The sequence below is a fragment of the Nomascus leucogenys genome, chromosome 6 (assembly GCF_006542625.1).
Source record: "Nomascus leucogenys isolate Asia chromosome 6, Asia_NLE_v1, whole genome shotgun sequence".
Taxonomy (NCBI): domain Eukaryota; kingdom Metazoa; phylum Chordata; class Mammalia; order Primates; family Hylobatidae; genus Nomascus; species Nomascus leucogenys.
Genome location: NC_044386.1, coordinates 36,075,066 through 36,095,583, shown reverse-complemented (window position 1 = coordinate 36,095,583; position 20,518 = coordinate 36,075,066). Strand labels below are relative to the sequence as shown.

Sequence of the window (20,518 nt, the reverse complement as noted above, 5' to 3'; positions counted from 1 at the left end):
CTCCTGACCTCAAGTGATCTGCCTGCCTTGGCCTCCCAAAATGCTGGGATTACAGGCATGAGCCACAGCACACGGCTAATACTTGTTGTTTCGTGACTAGCGTAATGTCTTCAAGGTTTCTCCTTGAATGTCAGAATTTCCTTCCTTTTTAAGACTGAATAACATTCCATTGTATTATAAACCTCATTTTGTTTATCCCTCTATCTGTCAACAGACATTTGGTTTGCTTCCACCTTTTGGTATTGTAAATTATGCTACTATAAACATGGGATCTACCCATATCTGCTCAAGTCCCGGCTTTCAGTTCTTTTGGGTATACACCAGAAGTGGAATTGTTGGATCATCTGGTCATTCTATGCTTAATTTCTTGAAGAACCACCATACTGTTTTCCATAGCAGCTGTACCATTTTATGTTCCCACCAGCAGTGCACAAGCATTCAATTTCCCCAAATCCTGTCCAACATTTGTTATTTTCTGCTTTTTTTTTATTATTAGGGCCATTCAAATGGATGTGAAGTAGTATCTCATTTTGGTTTAAATTTTTAACTAAAAGAAAAATCTATCTGGAAATAATAGATGATTCTCTCTGTGGTACTTTCTTTTGAAAACCATTTAGTATTTAGAAAAGCATAACACAGGAAAGGGTTTTGGTGTGTTTCATTTTTTGTTGTTCTTTGAACTAACCAAAGAAGTTAACACTTTTTTCACTTTTTCATTCAGACAAAGTTATTATATATAAATGCGTTGTTATCAATCTGATTTTTGCCATGGGACTTCCCAAATTATAACTTCTTTCTCCTGTAGTATCTGTTTATACCCCTCTTCAACCACCTCTGGTAATAAGTTTGAGGCTGCAGCCAAATGAACAATAAGCACCATCTCAGGCAGACAATGAATGAACCAGAATGGTGTCCTGGGTCCCTATACTACCAGTTAGATGGTTCATGTAACCAACTCTAAGGGGCAGCTGTTTGGAGCCAGGGTTGGGCTAAAAAAGCTCTAATATAGTCATCTACCTAAACACCTCACCCCCACACCAACACACACACAGATACTAAATGTTTTTTAAAACAAACGGAATTGTTTGTCTTCTCTTAGTTGTTTCCCCGTTCAGATTGCCCACGATGTCGCAAAGTCAATCAGGATGTTCCGGCCTCGAGCCCTATAAACCCTATGCCTTGCTCTGTTTCCTTGCTCATCTCAGATCTGCCAGGATCACAACCATAAGTAGGACAAATGTTATCACATCCCTTGCAGTGACAAGAGATTCTTGGACATGAGGTCAATTGCTAGAGTTAGGTGGAAAACATTTTAGATTAGAATAAGAAACTGCCAAAAAGTTTTGTGTGTGAGCTGAGAACTTAAACTAGTAACTATACGAGAAAGACAATGAAAGTACTGGTTCCTATGGCATATAGGGTGAGCACAGAATTTAGAATCAGAACCTGGGTTTGGTTCTGATCCTACCACTTGCTAAGGCTTAGGTGACTCAGTTTATGGTTATATATTAATAACACTAAAAACTAATTGGGCTTTGGGAGGATCAAATGAGATATTACATGTGAAATTTTCTTTTACAATGTGATTATTAGTTTAATAATGAAATTAGGAATGGGTATAAACTACTAAACTCTAGAATTTTTTGATAATTATATGAGTATATATAGAGTTGGGGTTTCTTTTTTGGCAGGGGGCGTGTAAAGGTGATTTCTTCACCAAGAAAAGCGTTTTTAGTAAAGCAAAGATGTTAATCTAGATCATAGCAAAGTGCCACACGCTAGATTTAGCACATAAGCAAGGAGTCACTAGAACACTCAGAAGAAAATGAATGAATCCATGAATGAATGGACAAGTGAGAACCCAGAGCAGCTGAAGCCATGAAGTGCTTTGGAAAGAGAAGCGTGCCTGGGAAAAGAAAGTGGCTGGGTGCTAAGAGCAGGGTGAACACCATGGAAAACTTGAAATTGAAAACATCACAATTTTAATGAGAAAAAGTGCAACCCAAAGTGAAGAGCACCATTATAACAAAGGTGAGAAAAGATGCTCATCTTATGGCAGAGTCTTGTTACTGTGCAGTTATAAGAAAAAGTGAACTAAGAGGTGTGAGGTGCTTATATTATTTAATCCTGATTACTGAATATCGAATGCATTTTCTTCAAAGCTCTAAAGGAGAAGAAATGGAATGGGAACAAGGGGGAGGGTTGGAGGCAGGGAGGATATCCCACATTGGCATATTCCATAGAGTAAGATTTCAAAATATTATCTATTTCTCTTTGTGGAATCTTCCATAGCTTTCCATTTCTAATGTATAGCTTTCACTTTCCTCAAATCAAACTCTGGATCTCTCATTGACTAGAAGCTGCCACATGCCTTTTTTTTTTTGAGACAAGGTCATGCTCTGTCACCCAGGCTAGAGTACAGTGGTACACTCATGGCTCACTGCAGCCTTGACCTCCTGGGCTCAAGCAATCCTCCCACCCCAGCCTCCAGAGTAGCTAAGACTACAGGCACTCACCACTGTGCCTGGCTAATATTGCATATTCTTTTGTAGAAATGAGGTCTTGCTTTGTTGCCCAGGCTAGCCTCAAACTCCTGGCCTCAAGCAATCCTCCTGCCTCAGCCTCCGTAAGTGCTGGGATTATAGGCCTGAGCTACTACTCACTGTGCCCAGCTGCTGCCACATGTCTTGGTTAGCTTGTTGAGTTCTTCCTCTTCTTAGCAGTTTTCACACAGATCTTTTCACATGCTGGGAAGGAAGTCTCTAGAAAACCCCACAGATAGCCTCATTCCTCCACCCCCACTTCACTCCATGTAGACAATAAACTTTCAGTTTCTAACATCATGTTGAGTGTAGAAAAGAAATTTACCACCCAGGAGCGTGTGTCTCTGTGTTTCTATGTTTTCATGTTTGTTGGGAGTGACACGAAGGCTGAGGAAAAAAAAGGAAGCATAATATTTCTATTTTTCCCTTGACAAACTGTATCTTTCCCAGACATCAAGGATTTTTATTTCGGACTTCAAATGTCCTTAGCAAAATAAAGTTTTTGTTGGGGTGTACATGAAAATAGAACAACCATAAGAAATAGGCCAGGCGCAGTGGCTCACGCTTGTCATCCCAGCACTTTGGGAGGCCGAGGAGGGTGGATCATGAGGTCAGGAGATCTAGACCACGGTGAAACTCCGTCTCCACTGAAAATACAAAAAATTAGCCAGGCGTGGTGGCGGGTGCCTGTAGTCCCAGCTACTCGGAGAGGCTGAGGCAGGAGAATGGTGTGAACCCGGGAGGCGGAGCTTGCAGTGAGCCGAGATCACACACCACTGCACTGCAGCCTGGGCGACAGAGCGAGACTCCGTCTCAAAAAAAAAAAGAAAAAAAAAAAGAAATAGTAGTTGAAACTTAGGTCTCTCTTTGAGGTTGGAGGAACAGAAAAAATGAAAGAATTTATATTGTATTATGAAGTGTACATCAACTATTAGCCTAAGAACCAAAAAAGCCACTAATAAGATATCTATGAAAACATTTTTCAATTATCTACAAGTTCGTTAGTCAAAATGTAAATTCCTGAAAAACTATTTTCTGATTTGGTATTGTCAGCTTATGCAGGCTGAGTGAATTATCCTAAACAAGTGTAAGTTAAATTTGCTATAAAAAATTATAAAATAGAATAAGAAAAATAAGTGGTTTTAGGACCATTTGTTGTTCAATACTATCTACATCTCACTCTATATTCTCTACAGCCTATCGCCATTCTATCCACATCAAGAACTCAAAAACATATAGCAAAACAAACCTCAGAAACACATAGAAAGTCATATATATTTATATGTATATATTTATACTAGAGACAGGGTCTCACCGCGTTGCTCAGGCTGAACTCAAACCCCTGGGCTCAAGCGGTCTTCCCACCCCAGCCTCCTGAGTACCTAGGACCACAGGAATGCACTAGAGCCCGGCTAGAAAGTTGTATTTAACTTCCTTATCCATTTATGGTTAAGCCCTCGGAGGCCATGGCAAAGTCAAAACTATTCGTACAGGAGCTATTTTGTAGGATAACCAGCAAGAGAATGTTGAAGGTTCGAATTTGTAGAATGATGATGATTGTCAAGCTCCTGATTCTAAAAACAGGGGGTACAGAAAAATCCAACTGATGCACATGCCTTATAGAGAATACAAGGCGCCAGCATTTGGGAGGTGGACCATCACCATCAAAGCTTTACTACTTGCTAGGCTATCTTGCTTCTTCTGCTGTAATTCACTCTGGAAGAGAGAACACAGTAGAAACAGGAGAAGGGTCCGGATCATCAGTGCTCGGAATAATACCAGACCAGGAGATAATGCACAGCGACATCTGTGGTGGTTTTTCTGCCAAGGTCCGAGGGGACCTGGCGGGGCACACACACCACCCAGAAAGTCCCCATTTAAGTCAGGTGTTTCCTTCCACATGACACTTCACAATGCAAGGCCATAGCAGACAGGGCATCGCTGGGGTTGTTGCAGTTCCGTCCCCACCCTCACAAGTTACAGAAAAACATACAGGGGTTGTCACAATCAGGGCTACCACCGCTGCTTCCGCAACCAGGTCCTCCTACCCATGCCTTCGCCCAGAGCCTGCAGCAGAGGGCTCCTGCCCCAAGAACTTAATTTGCGGCGAGAGTCAAGTTCCCACATCCTGTTGAAGAGAGGGGCCTGGTGCTCTCTCCAGCCTCAGAGGCTCAGCCCACTGGAATGCATCACAGCCCATTTGCAATGAAATAGATATTCTATTAGCAAGTGCTTAAATCACAACTGCAGGTCAACAAAGGAGCTAAGAAAATCATCTCCTCCACTCCCATCTGTATGACCAGTCAAGGTGAAATTTAAGTAAACTCAGTCCATCAGCCAGTATGTTCAATGCATATTATGGAAAGAGATGCGCCAGGATCAGGGGTGTGTCTGCTTGTTTGCCGGGGAGGGAATTGCTGTTGAGGAGGAAAAATAAAACCAGGTTCCTGCTTTTACATCTCCTTAGGGAAACAGAGAACACACATGTAAATTATAATTCATTAAGAATCTAAATAGGCCGGGTGCGGTGGCTCATGCCTGTAATCCCAGCACTTTGGGAGGCTGAGGCAGGTGGTGGATCACCTGTGGTCAGGAGTTCAAGACCAGCCTGGCCAACATGGTGAGACCCTATCTCTATTAAAAATACAAAAATTAGCCAGGCATGGTGGTGCATGCCTGTAGTCCCAGCTGCTCGGAGGCTGAGGCACGAGAATCGCTTGAACCCAGGAGGCAGAGATTGCAGTGAGCCAAGATCGCGCTACTGCACTCCAGTCTGGGTGATAGAGGGAGGCTCCGTCTCAAAAAAAGAAAAAACATATTTAAACAGTGTTAATCGGGATAAAAAAGATCACTGCCATTCTATCATCTATAGTGGAGCTTGTTATGTACGATGCTTGTGAAAGGTCTCATCAGGAGTACTGTATTTTCAGCCAGCAACCGTTAACTCTTAAGTTGGAGTAGTTTTGAGGTAATTTCTAATAGTAAAGAGTTTTATGAAAGTTTATTTTCAGATTAAAACCATTCCCTTTTCCAGGTTTACTGGGTACAACAGATCAAGTCTCTTTAAAGAGAAAACACTGTGTGTGTGTGTGTGTGTGTGTGTGTCCATTGTGTGTGTGTTGTGTGTGATGAGAAGGGATGGAGGGCTTGGTCACGGGGGACATATGTGTTATTTTCTTTAATCTAGGCAATGCAAACCAGTAATGCAGAATCCTATTGCTCTATAAAAATTTGAACTGCTTGAATCTACTACAAATTTTTGCCAGTGTGCTTCCTGCCTCAAGGATGGTAAGTTTGTCCAGCTTAGGGGAGAACATTCTGTCTCCTCAGTGTTTTTGTTACTCCTCCTGGTCAGGCCTTGGTAAAGCAGGTCCTAAGTTTGAGGAACAAAAGGCATCACCCCCACAGAAGCTGGGTCTCCTAACCAGCGCACCATCTTCTCCCGCCCTGGCTACAATCTCTGAAGCCTTAGGCAGGACGAGGGCTGGCTTCCTGGAACCTTTTCTCCTGTACTCATGAGTGCCCTCACAGCCTCTTGTTGTCCTCTGACGTCACTGTACTGGGGTCCTATTACGGGTAATGGTGGCAGTGGCAGAAACAAATTTTGTTCCATAAGAAGAACCAGCAGTTGAGACCGAATAAGTTACGGGTAACAAACGACTTTATCTCAACATAACTAACAATAAAGAAACTCCACGTTTGGTAAAAAAATTATCAAAGATTTTTTGAAAAACCGATTTGGGTAAACTATTTTATTCACTTACTGCCTCCACCATGATTAGAAGCATTACATGCAATCAAATGAAGTCATTTTATTCCCTTTTTTATGGGCTTTATATAGGGAAGAGTAACAGCAGCCACAGCAGAGATTCATTCTCCTGTTGCTTTAATTGCAAAAGTGACACAAACATATTTTAAGGAGGTAAAATCTGGCTTCAAAGTCATTTTAAATTCATTAGTTACCCATGATTTATGGAAGTTTTATTTCTTTGGTATTCTAAAGAACATGCTAAAGATGAGACTTTCAAAGGTGGGCAACTTTAAAAACCATTGCTAGTAGTGGCTCATTTAGTTTCTATACAGTTATTTGTAGATGTTAAGAGTGTAGTCTATGGTAAAAAAAAAAATTAAAAGCAGACTTCCTGGTACGTTAATTTCAGTAATTCACGAGCAATACAATTAGCTCAGGGTTTCTCAACCTTGGCACTATCCACATTTTGGACTGATAATTCTTGCTTGTGGGAGGCTCTCCTATAGGACAGACGTGCAGCATCCCTGGCCTCTACCCAACCCCTTGCCTGGCTGGTCATTTTAGTCAAAAATGCTTCCAGACATTGATAAACATCCCCCGGGGGGGAAATTCCCCCACCCACCCCACCTCTAGTTAAGAACCACTAGATTAGCATAATATCCAAGAAATATTTCCAACCATGAGTAATATAACAATGAAACTAAAACAAAACAAAATCCTGTTCCCAATAACAGAGATAACATATTTTTAGTTTTCCAAATGAAACTATGTAGATGAACTGACTACAAAAGGGACAATTTTCTTTCTAGGAACAGAAAAGATGGGATGTCTGTCCTTCATGCCATCTCAGCCTTTAACGGTTTACTTGGTTCATTACTTTTATGCAGATTGCTAAAACTCAAAAAGATTTTCTGAAAAGTGGGTTTGTTAACTGTCAATCTAGAGGATGTAACAAAAGCATTTTTGTTAACAGACATTTTCCCAAAGTCTGGGGCAAATGTGAAAGTTTATACCACTAAAGAGACATAATTCTGAGGAAAGGCAAAATATATGGAGGCTAAAGGAAATTAATTTCTATGAAGAGATTTTCTACTATTAAATCTGTGTTTGTGAGCAATGTTTGTGAGTAATCTGGACTAAGCATTATATGGATAGATAGCAGGTAGCAATAATAACAAATTGCTTCTAATGGCTTTGGAAAAGAAATTGCAAATGAAATTTTTGTTTTACTAAAACATCATAAACTCTGATGTCTTCCAGATTGTGAAATATATCCTCTGATGAATAAGTAGAAGCCCAATCTTGATATCACTAAGTTAAAAAGGTTCTGCAAATAACATGCACCAATATGATCCAACTGGCAAGGGAAAAAAGTAGGGTGAATATTGAAAATATTTAACAACTGGAATTGACATAGGTATCAAACAATCCCAATGGTTGCTGATCATACATCCACCTGTACTGGTGTATATCTGCCGAATATCAGCCCTAGAAAAAGGCAAGGTGCAGAGTAGATGTTTCCATCTGTGTGAAAAGTGGGAGAAGGAAGGGTGTATGTGTGTGAATATGTGTGTGTTTATGTTTGCATATGCACCGGTTAGCAACATGCATAGGAAACTGGTGACAGCGATTGCCTCTAGAGAGAACTAGGGAAGGTCACCATGTAGTTTATTATTTAAGGAAGATCAGTTTAAGATTAAAAAGGAACATTGCTAATCATTATTCCAGAACAACAGGTATAAACTCATACTGTACTGGTAAATGAGGACATCAGCCTAGCCTAGAACTGGGGAACTAAGTTAAGGAGTTGTAGAAGGCTTACTTTTCACTCTATCACTCAAGAATATATTACCCCTACCCTTTTTTAAGTAAAAATAAAAGCATTAGATAATTGAATAGATATTCAATCTACAATGAAATCAGAATGAAAGAATGTCGATTTTAAAAATCATTTTTGCTTTTTCTATCATTATGCTTAAAGAAAAAAATCTACCTATTATTATTACGATTAAGGGTGAGTCTACTAAACTTATTATTTTATCTACTAAACTTATTAACAGTGATCATGATTAAACAATCTCTGAAGCTAAGAAGCCAATATTAGTGATTAGATAGTTGCAAAGTTCAGGCTACTGATTTGCCAGACATATTAGTGGCTAAGGGGCTCTAAGATGTCCTGCATAGGAACTCGTTGCTCTTTCTTTCCCCGTCTTTCAACATCTGGTGAAAAGTCTCACACTGTAGGTAAACCAAACTGAAATATCTTAACTCTATTATGTTATTCAAGAGTACATTAGTTCTAGCTACTTTAATTTAAAATTAAGACATAATATTAATGATTGCAACTTCAGAATTTGGTCATATAGAGAAAATAATGTTTTCTGACTAGCAAATTAGAAAAACAGAGATGGCAGATAATTATTACATATATATTACTTGCCATTCTTATCTAAGAATTTTACATGCCTTTGCCCATTTAATCCTTATTTTAAAACAAAAACCCTGTGAGCTATAGATACTGTTATTATTCTCATTTTAAAGATGTAGAAAACTGAGCCTCAGAGAGGCAAACTACCATGCTAGATCACGTGGTTAGCAAAATGGCAAAGTCAAGGTTTGAACTCAAGTCATAACCCCAGAGCCTGTGCTATTAACTTTGACATTGCACTGCTTCCTGGGTCTGGGTTGGCAGCTGAGAGACTTACGTTCCAATCCAAATCTACCACTTCCATATTTTCTAAACCAAAACCAGGAAATTGTGTTTGATAATGGGCTAGGGTATTTCATGGGTTTCCCCCCATGAAATCCAAGACATAAAGTTGCCATGTAAGTAGGATACCACTTAAAACTCTTGCTTTCCATTTCCTCACCGATGCAGCGAGAGAAGGGACTAGAGAATGTCTAATATTTCACCTGATTTATAAAAATCAGAAATCCTCCAATGTGCCAGGTACTCTTTAAAGTGTTTTACAAATAGGAAGTTGTTTAATTTTCCTAACAGTCCTACGGCTACACATTATTATTCCCATTAGGGAGGTGAGAAAACTAAGCCCAAAGAATTTTGATGTCTTTTGTCCAAGGTTAAATAGCTAGTAAGATTCAAACCCAGGCCACCTGGCTCCTAAGTCTGTGCTCAGTCACTCAGCTATGTAGCCCCCTGTTATAAATCTAGAATATAGATTATATGATATGGAATTAAGTCTAGAATAAAAGGCATCTTCCACAGAGACAGACTTCCTTCAGTTAGGGGGCAAATTTTTGTTCTTGGTACTGCCATAATTATGCCCCTTGTACTGAGGTTTGGGGTCCTCTGCAACTCTGATCTCTCTGAAGGTTCAGGGAAGAACCCATTCTCTCCTATTCCCTCCCCCAAGCACCCAGATTCTCCCTTGTTCTGCTGTCTTCCTGCCTCTTGCCTTCAGGAATTGCTTGAGGATTTGAGGAAGTCAGGGGTGGTAGAAAAGTGGCAAAGGGAGGAAAGGTAGAAAGCAAGCAGTTTCCAACAACTCAGATAAGGGAGGTAAATTAAAGTCACAAAATTCAAGTTGGAAATTGCTGCTCTTGTTAGCTTTTCTGCTCCTGCCTAAATCCCTAGCCTCCCACCCTGCAAATACACATGCCCTGCAGTTTGGTATGGAGAGAAACTCTTGCTGAGGGCACCATTTCTTGTAAAATCACTATGCACAGTATTCATCTGAGTGCCTGCCCTCATTCCCCAAGCATATATTAGAATCCTGAGGGAGCCAGGCCCTGGTCTAGGTGATGCAGGGATACAAAAAGAAATGAGCCATTTTCCGGACTTCAGAGCCCCAGATACACCTGAGTTTGCCTGTCTGTGCTCACAGTTCCTAGAACTGTTAGGTAGCATATTCAAGGCCTGGAGTTGCTACCTAACAGTTCTAATAACAATTTCCATATACTGAACCCATATTGTACACCAGACAGGCATTTGACAAATTCCAGGTTTAAGGCACATGACAATTCTGGCTAGGATTTAAACCCAGTTCTCATGCTCTGGCCATGCCATCCTCCTGCAGTTCCAGCCTCATTTTCCTTTCTTGAGAAATGGGCTTAAATCATGTCATTCTTTTAGAACTACTGTAAGAATGAGACGGGACAATATAGAACAAAGCACATGTATTTACCCCCCACTAAATGGTAGTTCTCATCACTCTAAGAGGAAGTAACACAGGGGCTTGTAGAAGCACCTGAAGTGTGCATGAGTCAGGAGGTGGGAGCAACCTTCCCAGCTGGAGGGACCTGGTTTTGCACCTTGAAAGATGAAATGTGCCTGGGTATGGGGCAATGAAAGGTGGGGGATGAGAAGGAGGAAAGCATGTTAAGGGTGAATTTTAAAGCATGAAAAGGGAAATTGTCATAGCCACATTGGTTAACTTCAGTGATTTTTTGGAAGCCTCCAATTTTCAAATATTTCTAAAAGAACTAAAAATTTAAACTCCTTGCTTTCGAGACAAAGAGCAAACACACCATTAATTTTCCCAGGTAAAATGGGATTACATTCACAGAGAAAAGTGAATGCCTATTATCTTTGCTAAGTAATACCTTAATTCTAGACAAGCAGGGGAGACCCAGTAAAAGCACCTCCGAGAAAAAGGGATGACTGTGGAAAGAAAGGTCTGGAAATGAGACTGACAGCCTGTCCCTATTACCTCTTCCTTATCTTTCCGCTTGTGCCTCCAGACCATGACCTCTAAACAGAACAATTCTGAAAGTGAGTATACTTGCCTGCTAGTATGGATACAGGTGAATCATTAGTGCTAAATAATTACAAATAAGTAGAAGAAGTCATTTTATTACTTACTTATAAAAATGAGCGAGGTTTTTCTGCCACATCTCCCTGTTAACAAACAGAACTTAAATGTGGATAGAAGCAAAAAAAAAAAAGGAAAAACTCTGGTAAACCACAGATATGTATGTTAAACACGGCCATGCTGTCTAAAGCACACAGCCTCAATTTACAGAACTTACTTTCATTTTTTAAAGGTAGTTTCTACTTAAGAGTTTCAATTATAAAATATGGAAGAAATCTTTTTTTAGTCACTTCCATATTTTTTCAAGTGAAACTTTAAAAATAAATAATACCAAGTTAGAGTAAATCCAACAAGATAGCTAGAGAAACAGTGAGAATAAAGAAAGGATTTGTTCTTTAAGTAAAAATAAGCAGGTCAGTCCGAGATAACCAAAAGAAAAACTATATGCACAACCATAGCCTTCCTCTTTCAAGAAACTCTCGCAACTTATTTTGCCAGAGAGGAAGATAAATGTTACAATATCTTGCTAACCAATCAGCAACGCTGCAGGCCTCAAACCAGGAAGCTCTTTAAGGTATAGTATTTTAAACTGTGCAAGTAAGACTTTTGTCTCTCAGCTAGTTTTTGTTCCCTATGTTTGTAGGATGGAAAGGCAGATGTAAAGTCCCTCATGGCGAAATTTAACACAGGGAACAACCCGACAGAGGATGTCTCAGTCAATAGCCGACCCTTCAGAGTCACAGGGCCAAACTCATCTTCAGGGATACAAGCAAGAAAGAACTTATTCAACAACCAAGGAAATGCCAGCCCTCCTGCAGGACCCAGCAGTGTACCTAAGTTTGGGTCCCCAAAGCCACCTGTGGCAGTCAAACCTTCTTCTGAGGAAAAGCCTGACAAAGAACCCAAGCCCCCGTTTCTAAAGCCCACTGGAGCGGGCCAAAGATTCGGAACACCAGCCAACTTGACCACCAGAGACCCTGAGGCGAAAGTGGGATTTCCGAAACCTGTAGGCCCCAAGCCCATCAACTTGCCCAAAGAAGATTCCAAACCTACGTTCCCCTGGCCTCCTGGAAACAAGCCGTCTCTTCACAGTGTAAACCAAGACCATGACTTAAAGCCACTAGGCCCAAAATCTGGGCCTACTCCTCCAACCCCGGAAAATGAACAGAAGCAAGTGTTCCCCAAATTGACTGGGGTTAAAGGGAAATTTATGTCAGCATCACAAGATCTTGAACCCAAGCCCCTCTTCCCCAAACCTGCCTTTGGCCAGAAGCCGCCCCTAAGTACCGAGAACTCCCATGAAGACGAAAGCCCCATGAAGAATGTGTCTTCATCAAAAGGGTCCCCAGCTCCACTGGGAGTCAGGTCCAAAAGCGGCCCTTTAAAACCAGCAAGGGAAGACTCAGAAAATAAAGACCATGCAGGGGAGATTTCAAGTTCGCCCTTTCCTGGAGTGGTTTTGAAACCTGCTGCGAGCAGGGGAGGCCCAGGCCTCTCCAAAAATGGTGAAGAAAAAAAGGAAGATAGGAAGATAGATGCTGCTAAGAACACCTTCCAGAGCAAAATGAATCAGGAAGAGTTGCCCTCAGGGACTCCTCCTGCCAGGTTCCCTAAGGCCCCTTCTAAGCTGACAGTGGGGGGGCCATGGGGCCAAAGCCAGGAAAAGGAAAAGGGAGACAAGAATTCAGCCACCCCAAAACAGAAGCCATTGCCTCCCTTGTTTACCTTGGGTCCACCTCCACCAAAACCCAACAGACCACCAAATGTTGACCTGACGAAATTCCACAAAACCTCTTCTGGAAACAGTGAGTTCTTTTCTCGTTTGCTATTCAGTATGGTTTACTCCAAGGCAGAGAATGTTTTAGCTTCTGGGGAAAGTTTCGTAACAAGGAATGATTCTCTATCTGGTACTCATATGTGTATAATGAATTTTCTTTGTCTTGTTTTTTTCTTTCGTGTGGGAGGTCTGGGAAAGTAGGAAGTCTTCATTCTGTGAGAAAATGCCTTGGTCAGCTGGGGTTTTGTTGGGGGAAGGGAGAGGGAATACATCCACTTCATTGATACGTGGTTTTGCTTAATGATAACCATTGCATTTACTTCCTTTGTTGGGTTTCATTTCTGTTGAATGAGACTGAGGTATGTTACCCCTATCAACACAGAGGAGTTAGACAGGAAATGAGCTATCCTGTAGGTCAGCAGTTCCCAAAGGGAGCAATTTTGACCCCCAGGGGACATTTGCCAATGTATGGAGGCATTTTTTATTGCCACAACTGGAGGGTGCTACTGGCCTCTAGTGAGTAGAAGCTAGGGATGCTGTTGAACATCCTGCAATGCCCAGGACAACCCCACAACAAAGAATTATTCAGGCCATAATGTGAATAGTACAGAGAAGACAAGCCCTCCTTTAAGTGACTGCAAATATCCACACAATTCATCATGTTTCCTAAGCCCAGTATTCAAATGAGAAAGGAATGGGACTCATGAAATGGTACTTTGTGCTTCACATTTTAGCTATTTTCTATTTCTCAGTATAAAGTTTTCTGAACTTTTCTGATTCATAAAGTAATGTATAGTTAGGAAAATGAGCTAGACAAAGGAGTACTTTCCTTTTGGGTAAATAGTTTAAATTTCTACCAGAGATATCACTGCAATTCTCTGGGATGTGGTACTGAGTGACTGCATGTAAGAAGCTCACACATGCCTGAGATGATTAATATTTTAGGTAAATGATGTGCAACTGTTGTTTATTGTGAGGGGGGAAAAAAGATGCCTACAAGTGACCACACTACTCGTAGTCGCATCTTTCTCCTTACCAAAGTATGGTCTAGTTAAAGCAATTCTAAGCCTAAAGGTTGTTTTTCGTTTTTGTACTGTAGAAACATCTTGCGATATGTTATCTTCCTGAGTTCAGTATTCTCCTTGTTCGTAAACAGCTTAGTGATCAAGTCCTCTGCTAATTCAAACACACAGAAAGCAAGTTTGGAATGACCCCATGACCATCTGTCTTCCAGAAAGGTTCATCCTTGTTTCACATTGCATCTCCTCCTCATCTGTCATCTTGTTTCAATACCGGGTCATAATTCAGAACTGTTACTTTTGTGAGACTTTCTAAAAGGTCCCGTATTTCTCTTATTTCTTCACCTCGGATAAAAAAATTAAGTATTATAACCTCCATTTTATGGCTGTGACTTCATGCCAAGGAAGGAGTTCTGATGTTAGGCAGAAATCCCTGGGAACTTTCTTCCATCTTTGTTTTGCTCCAGCTCCAGTGTGGGTGGTGGTAGAGCACGGTGGTGACACACGTTGCCTGGTGTCACGCTTTTCAGTGAGTTGCCACAAATGCTAACCAAGTCCTCTTTCTGACTCTGAAGGCCTGACAAGGTCTGATTTTTGGTGAAGTAAAGCTACAAGGGACCCAGGCAGAACTGCAGAGCAGACAGAGTTTATCCTTGTTCTCCTTCTCCTCTCCTTTGCAACCCTTCCCTGCTCCTGAATGCCTCCTCACTGTCAGCAGCCCATGCCACAGTTCACATTTTGAATCCCGTTATCAATGTAACCCCCTCAGCATCTGATGCCTCCAGATGTATTATGCTCCAAAATGTATCCTGTTCTCTCTTCGTTCACCTCTTCCACAAATCAAAACTCAATCCCTCTTAAACTAGATTGACTTCATTTGACATCGGGATTAAGCAATCTGATTCATAACTTTAAACTCTGAATAATACCTCTTTAAAGCATTCACCTTTTTAAAAAGCATTTGAATTCTTTTATCTTTTAAGTAGAAATTACATTCTGACTGAAAAAGCAGTAAGTGTAAAATGGTGTACAGTGAAGCTACCTTTAACCCTCATCTGCCGCTTTCTGGATCTTTCCAGCCCCTACCCCATAGAAACCACTCTTCTTAATTTCTTATATGTCCATCTGAAGTTTCTTTATGTTCACAGAAGCAAATACAAACATAAATACTACCCCCCATCCCGGCTTTTTACTCATGAAGTAGAATATTATGTGCAATGCTCTGATCCTTGTTTTTTTAACATATATAAATCCTGTATATCTTTCCACATTTTAATAAAGAGTAATTGATTATTCTTTAGAGTTGCATACTACTTCAGTAAATGGGTGACAAGCTTGATCAATTTAACAATTTGTGTTGTTTCCAAAAGTGTTATTTTGGAACAATACTGCAGAAAATAAACTCGTGTATGTGTCATAAAGTAAGCATTTATTTTCTGAACACGAAACTTTTTAAGTCAGGTCTGCCAACTCTTGATCCTGCCACTGCTATTTTTCTTAAACAATGCTAGAAATACTAAGTAATTTACCATTTCATTTAGGAACGTTAAAATATATCAGAATTAGAAAGTATATGTTTATTTTATATAACTGGGGAAGCAAGATAAAGAAAAGAATTAAATTTCTGTTGTAGCAAAATTTTTTAAAATTCTGAAATTCTATTTTTTATAATTCTGGAGTATGTAAGTAGAAAATAAATAATTATTAAATAATTAAATAATAATATACATATACATAAATATGTGGTATATTGTACATACAGTCTTTAGATGGGAAAATTCTTTATTAAGTGTAATTATCGCCCCCATTTCACAAGTGAGTGTTGAGATGTGACATATTCAAATCATATATCTGAGGCTAAAATCCAAGTCTTCAGATTGCAAGTTTAATACTTTCTCCACATACCATCGTGCCTCTGTATGTATGTTAGCATGTTTATGTTTAAAGCGTAAGTGTATTATTTATTTATATAGAATATATATGCAGATATTCCTTGACTTATGATGGGGTTACATCCTTATAAGCATTCTTAAGTTGGAAATATTATAAACTGAAAACACATTTAATATACCTAACTACCAAATGTCATAGCTTAGCCTAGCCCACCTTAAACATGCTCTGAACACTTACATTAGCCTACAGTTGGGCAAAATCGTCTCACACAAAGCCTATTTTATAATAAAGTGTTGACTATCTCATGTAATTTATTGAATACTGTACCATGGTTTCTACTGAATGCATATGGCTTTTAGTCAAGTAATCGTTAATTTGAACTGTCATAAATAGGGCACCATCTGTGTATGTATACATATGATTACTAATATGTACATATGATTTTGACTTTTTTCAAAGGACTTTCAAAATGTTTATGTCTTTTATTACTTATAATGTCCCATGAAATAGATAGAGCAGTTTTAATGAACCCATTTTAAACCAATGTGCAGAGTTTCCAGGTTATCCATTACTAACGTTATTAATGGTACAGAGCCTAACATGAGAGTTGTTTGCCATATAATGTAGACTTCAAAGTCAGTAGACCTGGGGTTTAAGCATGACTAATGTATTTACTAGCTATGTGACCTTCGCTTTACCTCTTTCCGTGTATGTCTTTCTTCATTTGAAAAAATGAGTAGAACACCACCTACTTCACCAGCACATTATAATCACTACATGAGATTCGTTGTAAGTGCTTAATACAACATTTGACATATAATAATATCAAAATAATTGAGCACTGTCTATAATTTTATTACTTTTATTAGCATCAAAATTTTATTACCAGCCCCATGATATTTTGATCATTTTATATTATAAATCCTTTTATATTATATTATTCTAGGAATCATGAAACTGCATTTTACTTACTTCTGTTTGTAATATGTAAATGTATTTGTGATTTATGATGCCAGAGTCAAACAATGATTGTTGGAAGAGAGGTTTCCCACCAGAAGTCCATTAAATTTATGCCCTCAGATGCCTCCTTACCCACAGCAAAGGCTGGTAGAGAGCAGTAGGCGGCACCCAAGTGGCACTAGGTCACAAGTGCCCCCAGATTTTGCCATCTCCTACTGGCTGAAGCCAAGCAAAGGCATGGCCATCTCCTACTGACTCAGCCAAGCAGAGGTGGAGAGGCTGCAAAGCCAGCATAGATGGCTGTCATCCCAAGACACTGGTATTATCAAAAGCAGTTTTCGAAGGTCATTGCTTCCAGAGTGCATTTGCTTTCCCCATTACCTGTCAACCTGGAAGAAATAAATAAATGTGGCCAATGGATTTGCTATGGATTATGATTGGCCACAGCTGCTTAGATTGGCAACTTCCAGGGAAAATGCTTCTGAGCGTGCTGCTACAGACCCTAAAATGTTTTGAGATTGGAGTTTTTACGCCAACTCCCACAAGAAATGTCCTAAACATACCTGACTAGGCATGGATTTCCATATAACAGGGCTTCCAGATAAATTATTTGCTGCATGGTATAATTAGAAAATTTTATTTGCTTGTAATAAAATGGGAAAGAAGAGAGATTCTATGCTTTAGAAAAAATGAGATTCTATTACTAAATATTTATTCACTAAGATTTAATAGATACTGATGGGAGCAAAATGAAATGCCTTGCTAAGTGAATGTAGGGACTCCAAAAAGACTATTTTTTCTTGTTAGAAGTAATTACACTAGTGTTCAAATTAACAAACATTCATCTAATAACTCCATATGCCTTTTAAACTCATACTATTTTCATAGCCTTCTACCTCGTTTCTTCCTTTCCAGGTTCCCATCCAATTCCTTAAACCTCTTGCCCAGATATACCCTCCATCTCTTATCATCTTTGCCCAATATATTAACTGTTAAAAATATTCATCATTTATTGAGGACTTGCTATATACCAGATACACATTATGCTGCTGTTTATTCCTCTCAAGCCATGAATAGGAATTCTATGAGGAAACTAAAGCTCAGAGAGGTTAGGTAACTTGCCCAAAGGCATAACACGACTAAACAAGGCTGGGGTCAATCTCATGCCTTTCTGATTCCACAGACTGTGTTCCCACCCGCATTCCACCTCCTCATACTCGGCTGCCTCTCTTCAAACACAGAATATCACAAGACAATGAATCAAGCATAAATGAAACTCCCAAAATCCTCATTCTTCTCCCTTTCTGTGGCCTTTGGTTGAAACATGCCTTTTGTTTGTTGTCTGTTTTGTAAATACCACTATAAGCTCCATGAAGACAGAAGCCAATCTGCTTGCCATTCTCTCATTTGGAGTACAGAAGTAATACAAATTTTTGTTAGCTTCTCAAGTTTATTCTTTCACATAACTCTATTTAAGCAGGCCGGGTGCGGTGGCTCATGCCTGTAATCCCAGCACTTTGGGAGGCCGAGGCAGGCTGATCACCTGAGGTCAGGTGTTCAAGACCAGCCTGGCCAACATGGTGAAACCCCAAAAATATAAAAATTAGCCAGGCATGGTGGTGCGCATCTCCCAGCTACTCAGGAGGCTGGGGCAGGAGAATCATTTGAACCCAGGAGGCGGAGGTTGCAGTGAGCTGAGATTGCACTACTGCACTCCAGCCTGGGTGACAAAGCGAACCCTATCTCAAAAAAAAAAAAAAAAATTCCATTTAACTAGAATTTATTTGCTCCCAGATTTTGTTCAGTATTAGATTTTAATATTCTATAGCTTAGCAATTGTTTTAACACAATAGATAACCCTTGCCAATAGACTTGTACTCAACTGAATGGAGCTTGGACACAAAATAAATGTCATAACAGAGCGTCTATCTTGCAGATCTATTTAGCTCCCTTCCTTGTAAACTGTAAGCTTGACTCTAACATGTTGCTTTTCTGATCATGGAGCTAAAATTCTTTTTCCTAAGAACAATTTAAGGTTACAAAAGACTAAACGTTTTTTTAAAAAAACCCAAAATATCAAAATATTCTCTGAACTAACCTTTCCTTTGCTTCCTTTTGGGTCCTAAGCCCGTTCTGAAAGGGCTTCTTCCCATGTGTCAACACAATGCCTCACCGAAGTTTGGGTTCATAAGAACCCCTGGCCTGACTATTGGTTTGCACGTAGGATTTAGTAAAAACCTGCTGGGAAATATTCAGTTCAACCCTTTTTTCTAGTCTTGTTCTTAATACTGGTGAGAAACCAAGACTGATTTTTTCCATATGTTAGCTATAGGAATGATCAGTTAAGCACCTTGACAGCAACAGGTGTAAGGCCAGGGCCCCAGAGGGCATTAACAAAAGACTGACGGCCCCCTCCTCATCTGTGTATGCATCATTTAACTAATCCAGCCCACAACAACTTGAAACCAAAAGGTGCTTGGGCTATTTTCACCAGCAAGTAACTTGTTTCCAGGAGTGGTTAAGATTTTCCTTCACAGGCCCCAAAGCTATCACCTTTCTTTTTCCCCCCATTCTCCTTTTATGTGTACTCTCTCAACATGACCTTATTAGGTATTTACATATTGAAAACTGTTTTATATCAGCATGTGGCAGTATTTTCCAAACTGTTGCTCCTAGCCACCACAGGGAAAAAGGATTCTATGTTCACATTTTAGAAACGTAGCTGTAAGTGCTGTTCTTTAAAGCAAGATTTCTCCAAGTATTAATATGCCACTGTGCACTGGGAACGTAAGAACACGATACAAAAAGAAGAGATCCCGGGATACTTTGACTGAAACAGCTCACAGACTGGACTATTACAGGACAGTGAATCACTGGAGGCAAAGCTCTCTTGTACATAGACTGGAATTTGGAGTTACTCAACCGTGTGGTTCAGCTTCAGGTAACAGCCAGGCCCTCAGCACATCCTGCACTCTCATTCTCCCAGGGCCTGGTGCACACTTTGTGGCTGGTGTCACTCTTCTTTTTACTCCAGTCCAAGCCCAATTTATTTCACCCACCCTCCTTAATCCCTGAAAAAGCAGTTGTCCAGAAGACCTCCAGGGCTTCTTCCATCTAATGCAAGTTGAAATGTCTGAGGAACACACTTACTGTTAATCAGGTAGCTTACCTGGGTTTAACTCCATAATAGAAATGCCTCAGAAAGACTCTCCTCCCTTAACCACACTGTCCCTGGTCAAATTTTATGAACTACCCCTATTAATCTTCCCTCTTTGAAACTTCTCTCTTCTGCTCTTCTAAGATAAGCCAGCAAACTATTCCCTGTTGTTTCCTATCCCAGCAGCATCCCTTGGTCTTTTTTAGTACAAGATATCTTTCCTTCCTTCCTTTTTCTTTCTTTCTTTTTTATTTTTTGAGACAGGGTCTTGCTTTGTCACTCAGGCTGGACTGCAGTGGCACAATCACAGCTCCCTGCAGCCTTGAACTCTTGGGCACAAATCCCTCCACTTCAGCCTCCCGAATAGCTGGGACTACAGGCACATATTACCATGCCCAGCTTTAATATTTTTAAAATTTTTGTAGAGACAGAGTCTTGCTTTGTTGTCCAAGATGGTCTAGAACTCCTGGCCTCAAACAATCCTCCTGCCTCGGCTTCCCAAAGTGCTGACATTACAGACATGGGCCACTGCACCCAGCTAATGTTTCATTTTTATAAGCAATCTACACGGTCTTTATTTCAAGATTCTGGCATTTCAATTTACTGTGGAGAAGTATGCAGACAACCTAAATTTCCCTCTTTGAAA

General features: G+C 40.0%; 1 protein-coding gene across 1 annotated transcript in view; it reads left to right on the top strand.

Moving 5' to 3' along the window:
* Window positions 1-20,518, top strand: part of FYB1 (FYN binding protein 1) — a 165,409-nt gene that overhangs the window by 55,236 nt on the left and 89,655 nt on the right. The window contains exon 2 of the mRNA XM_030814012.1: window positions 11,710-12,871. Within this exon, the coding sequence (XP_030669872.1) occupies window positions 11,710-12,871 (1,162 nt within the window). The remainder of the gene's footprint in view (window positions 1-11,709; window positions 12,872-20,518) is intronic.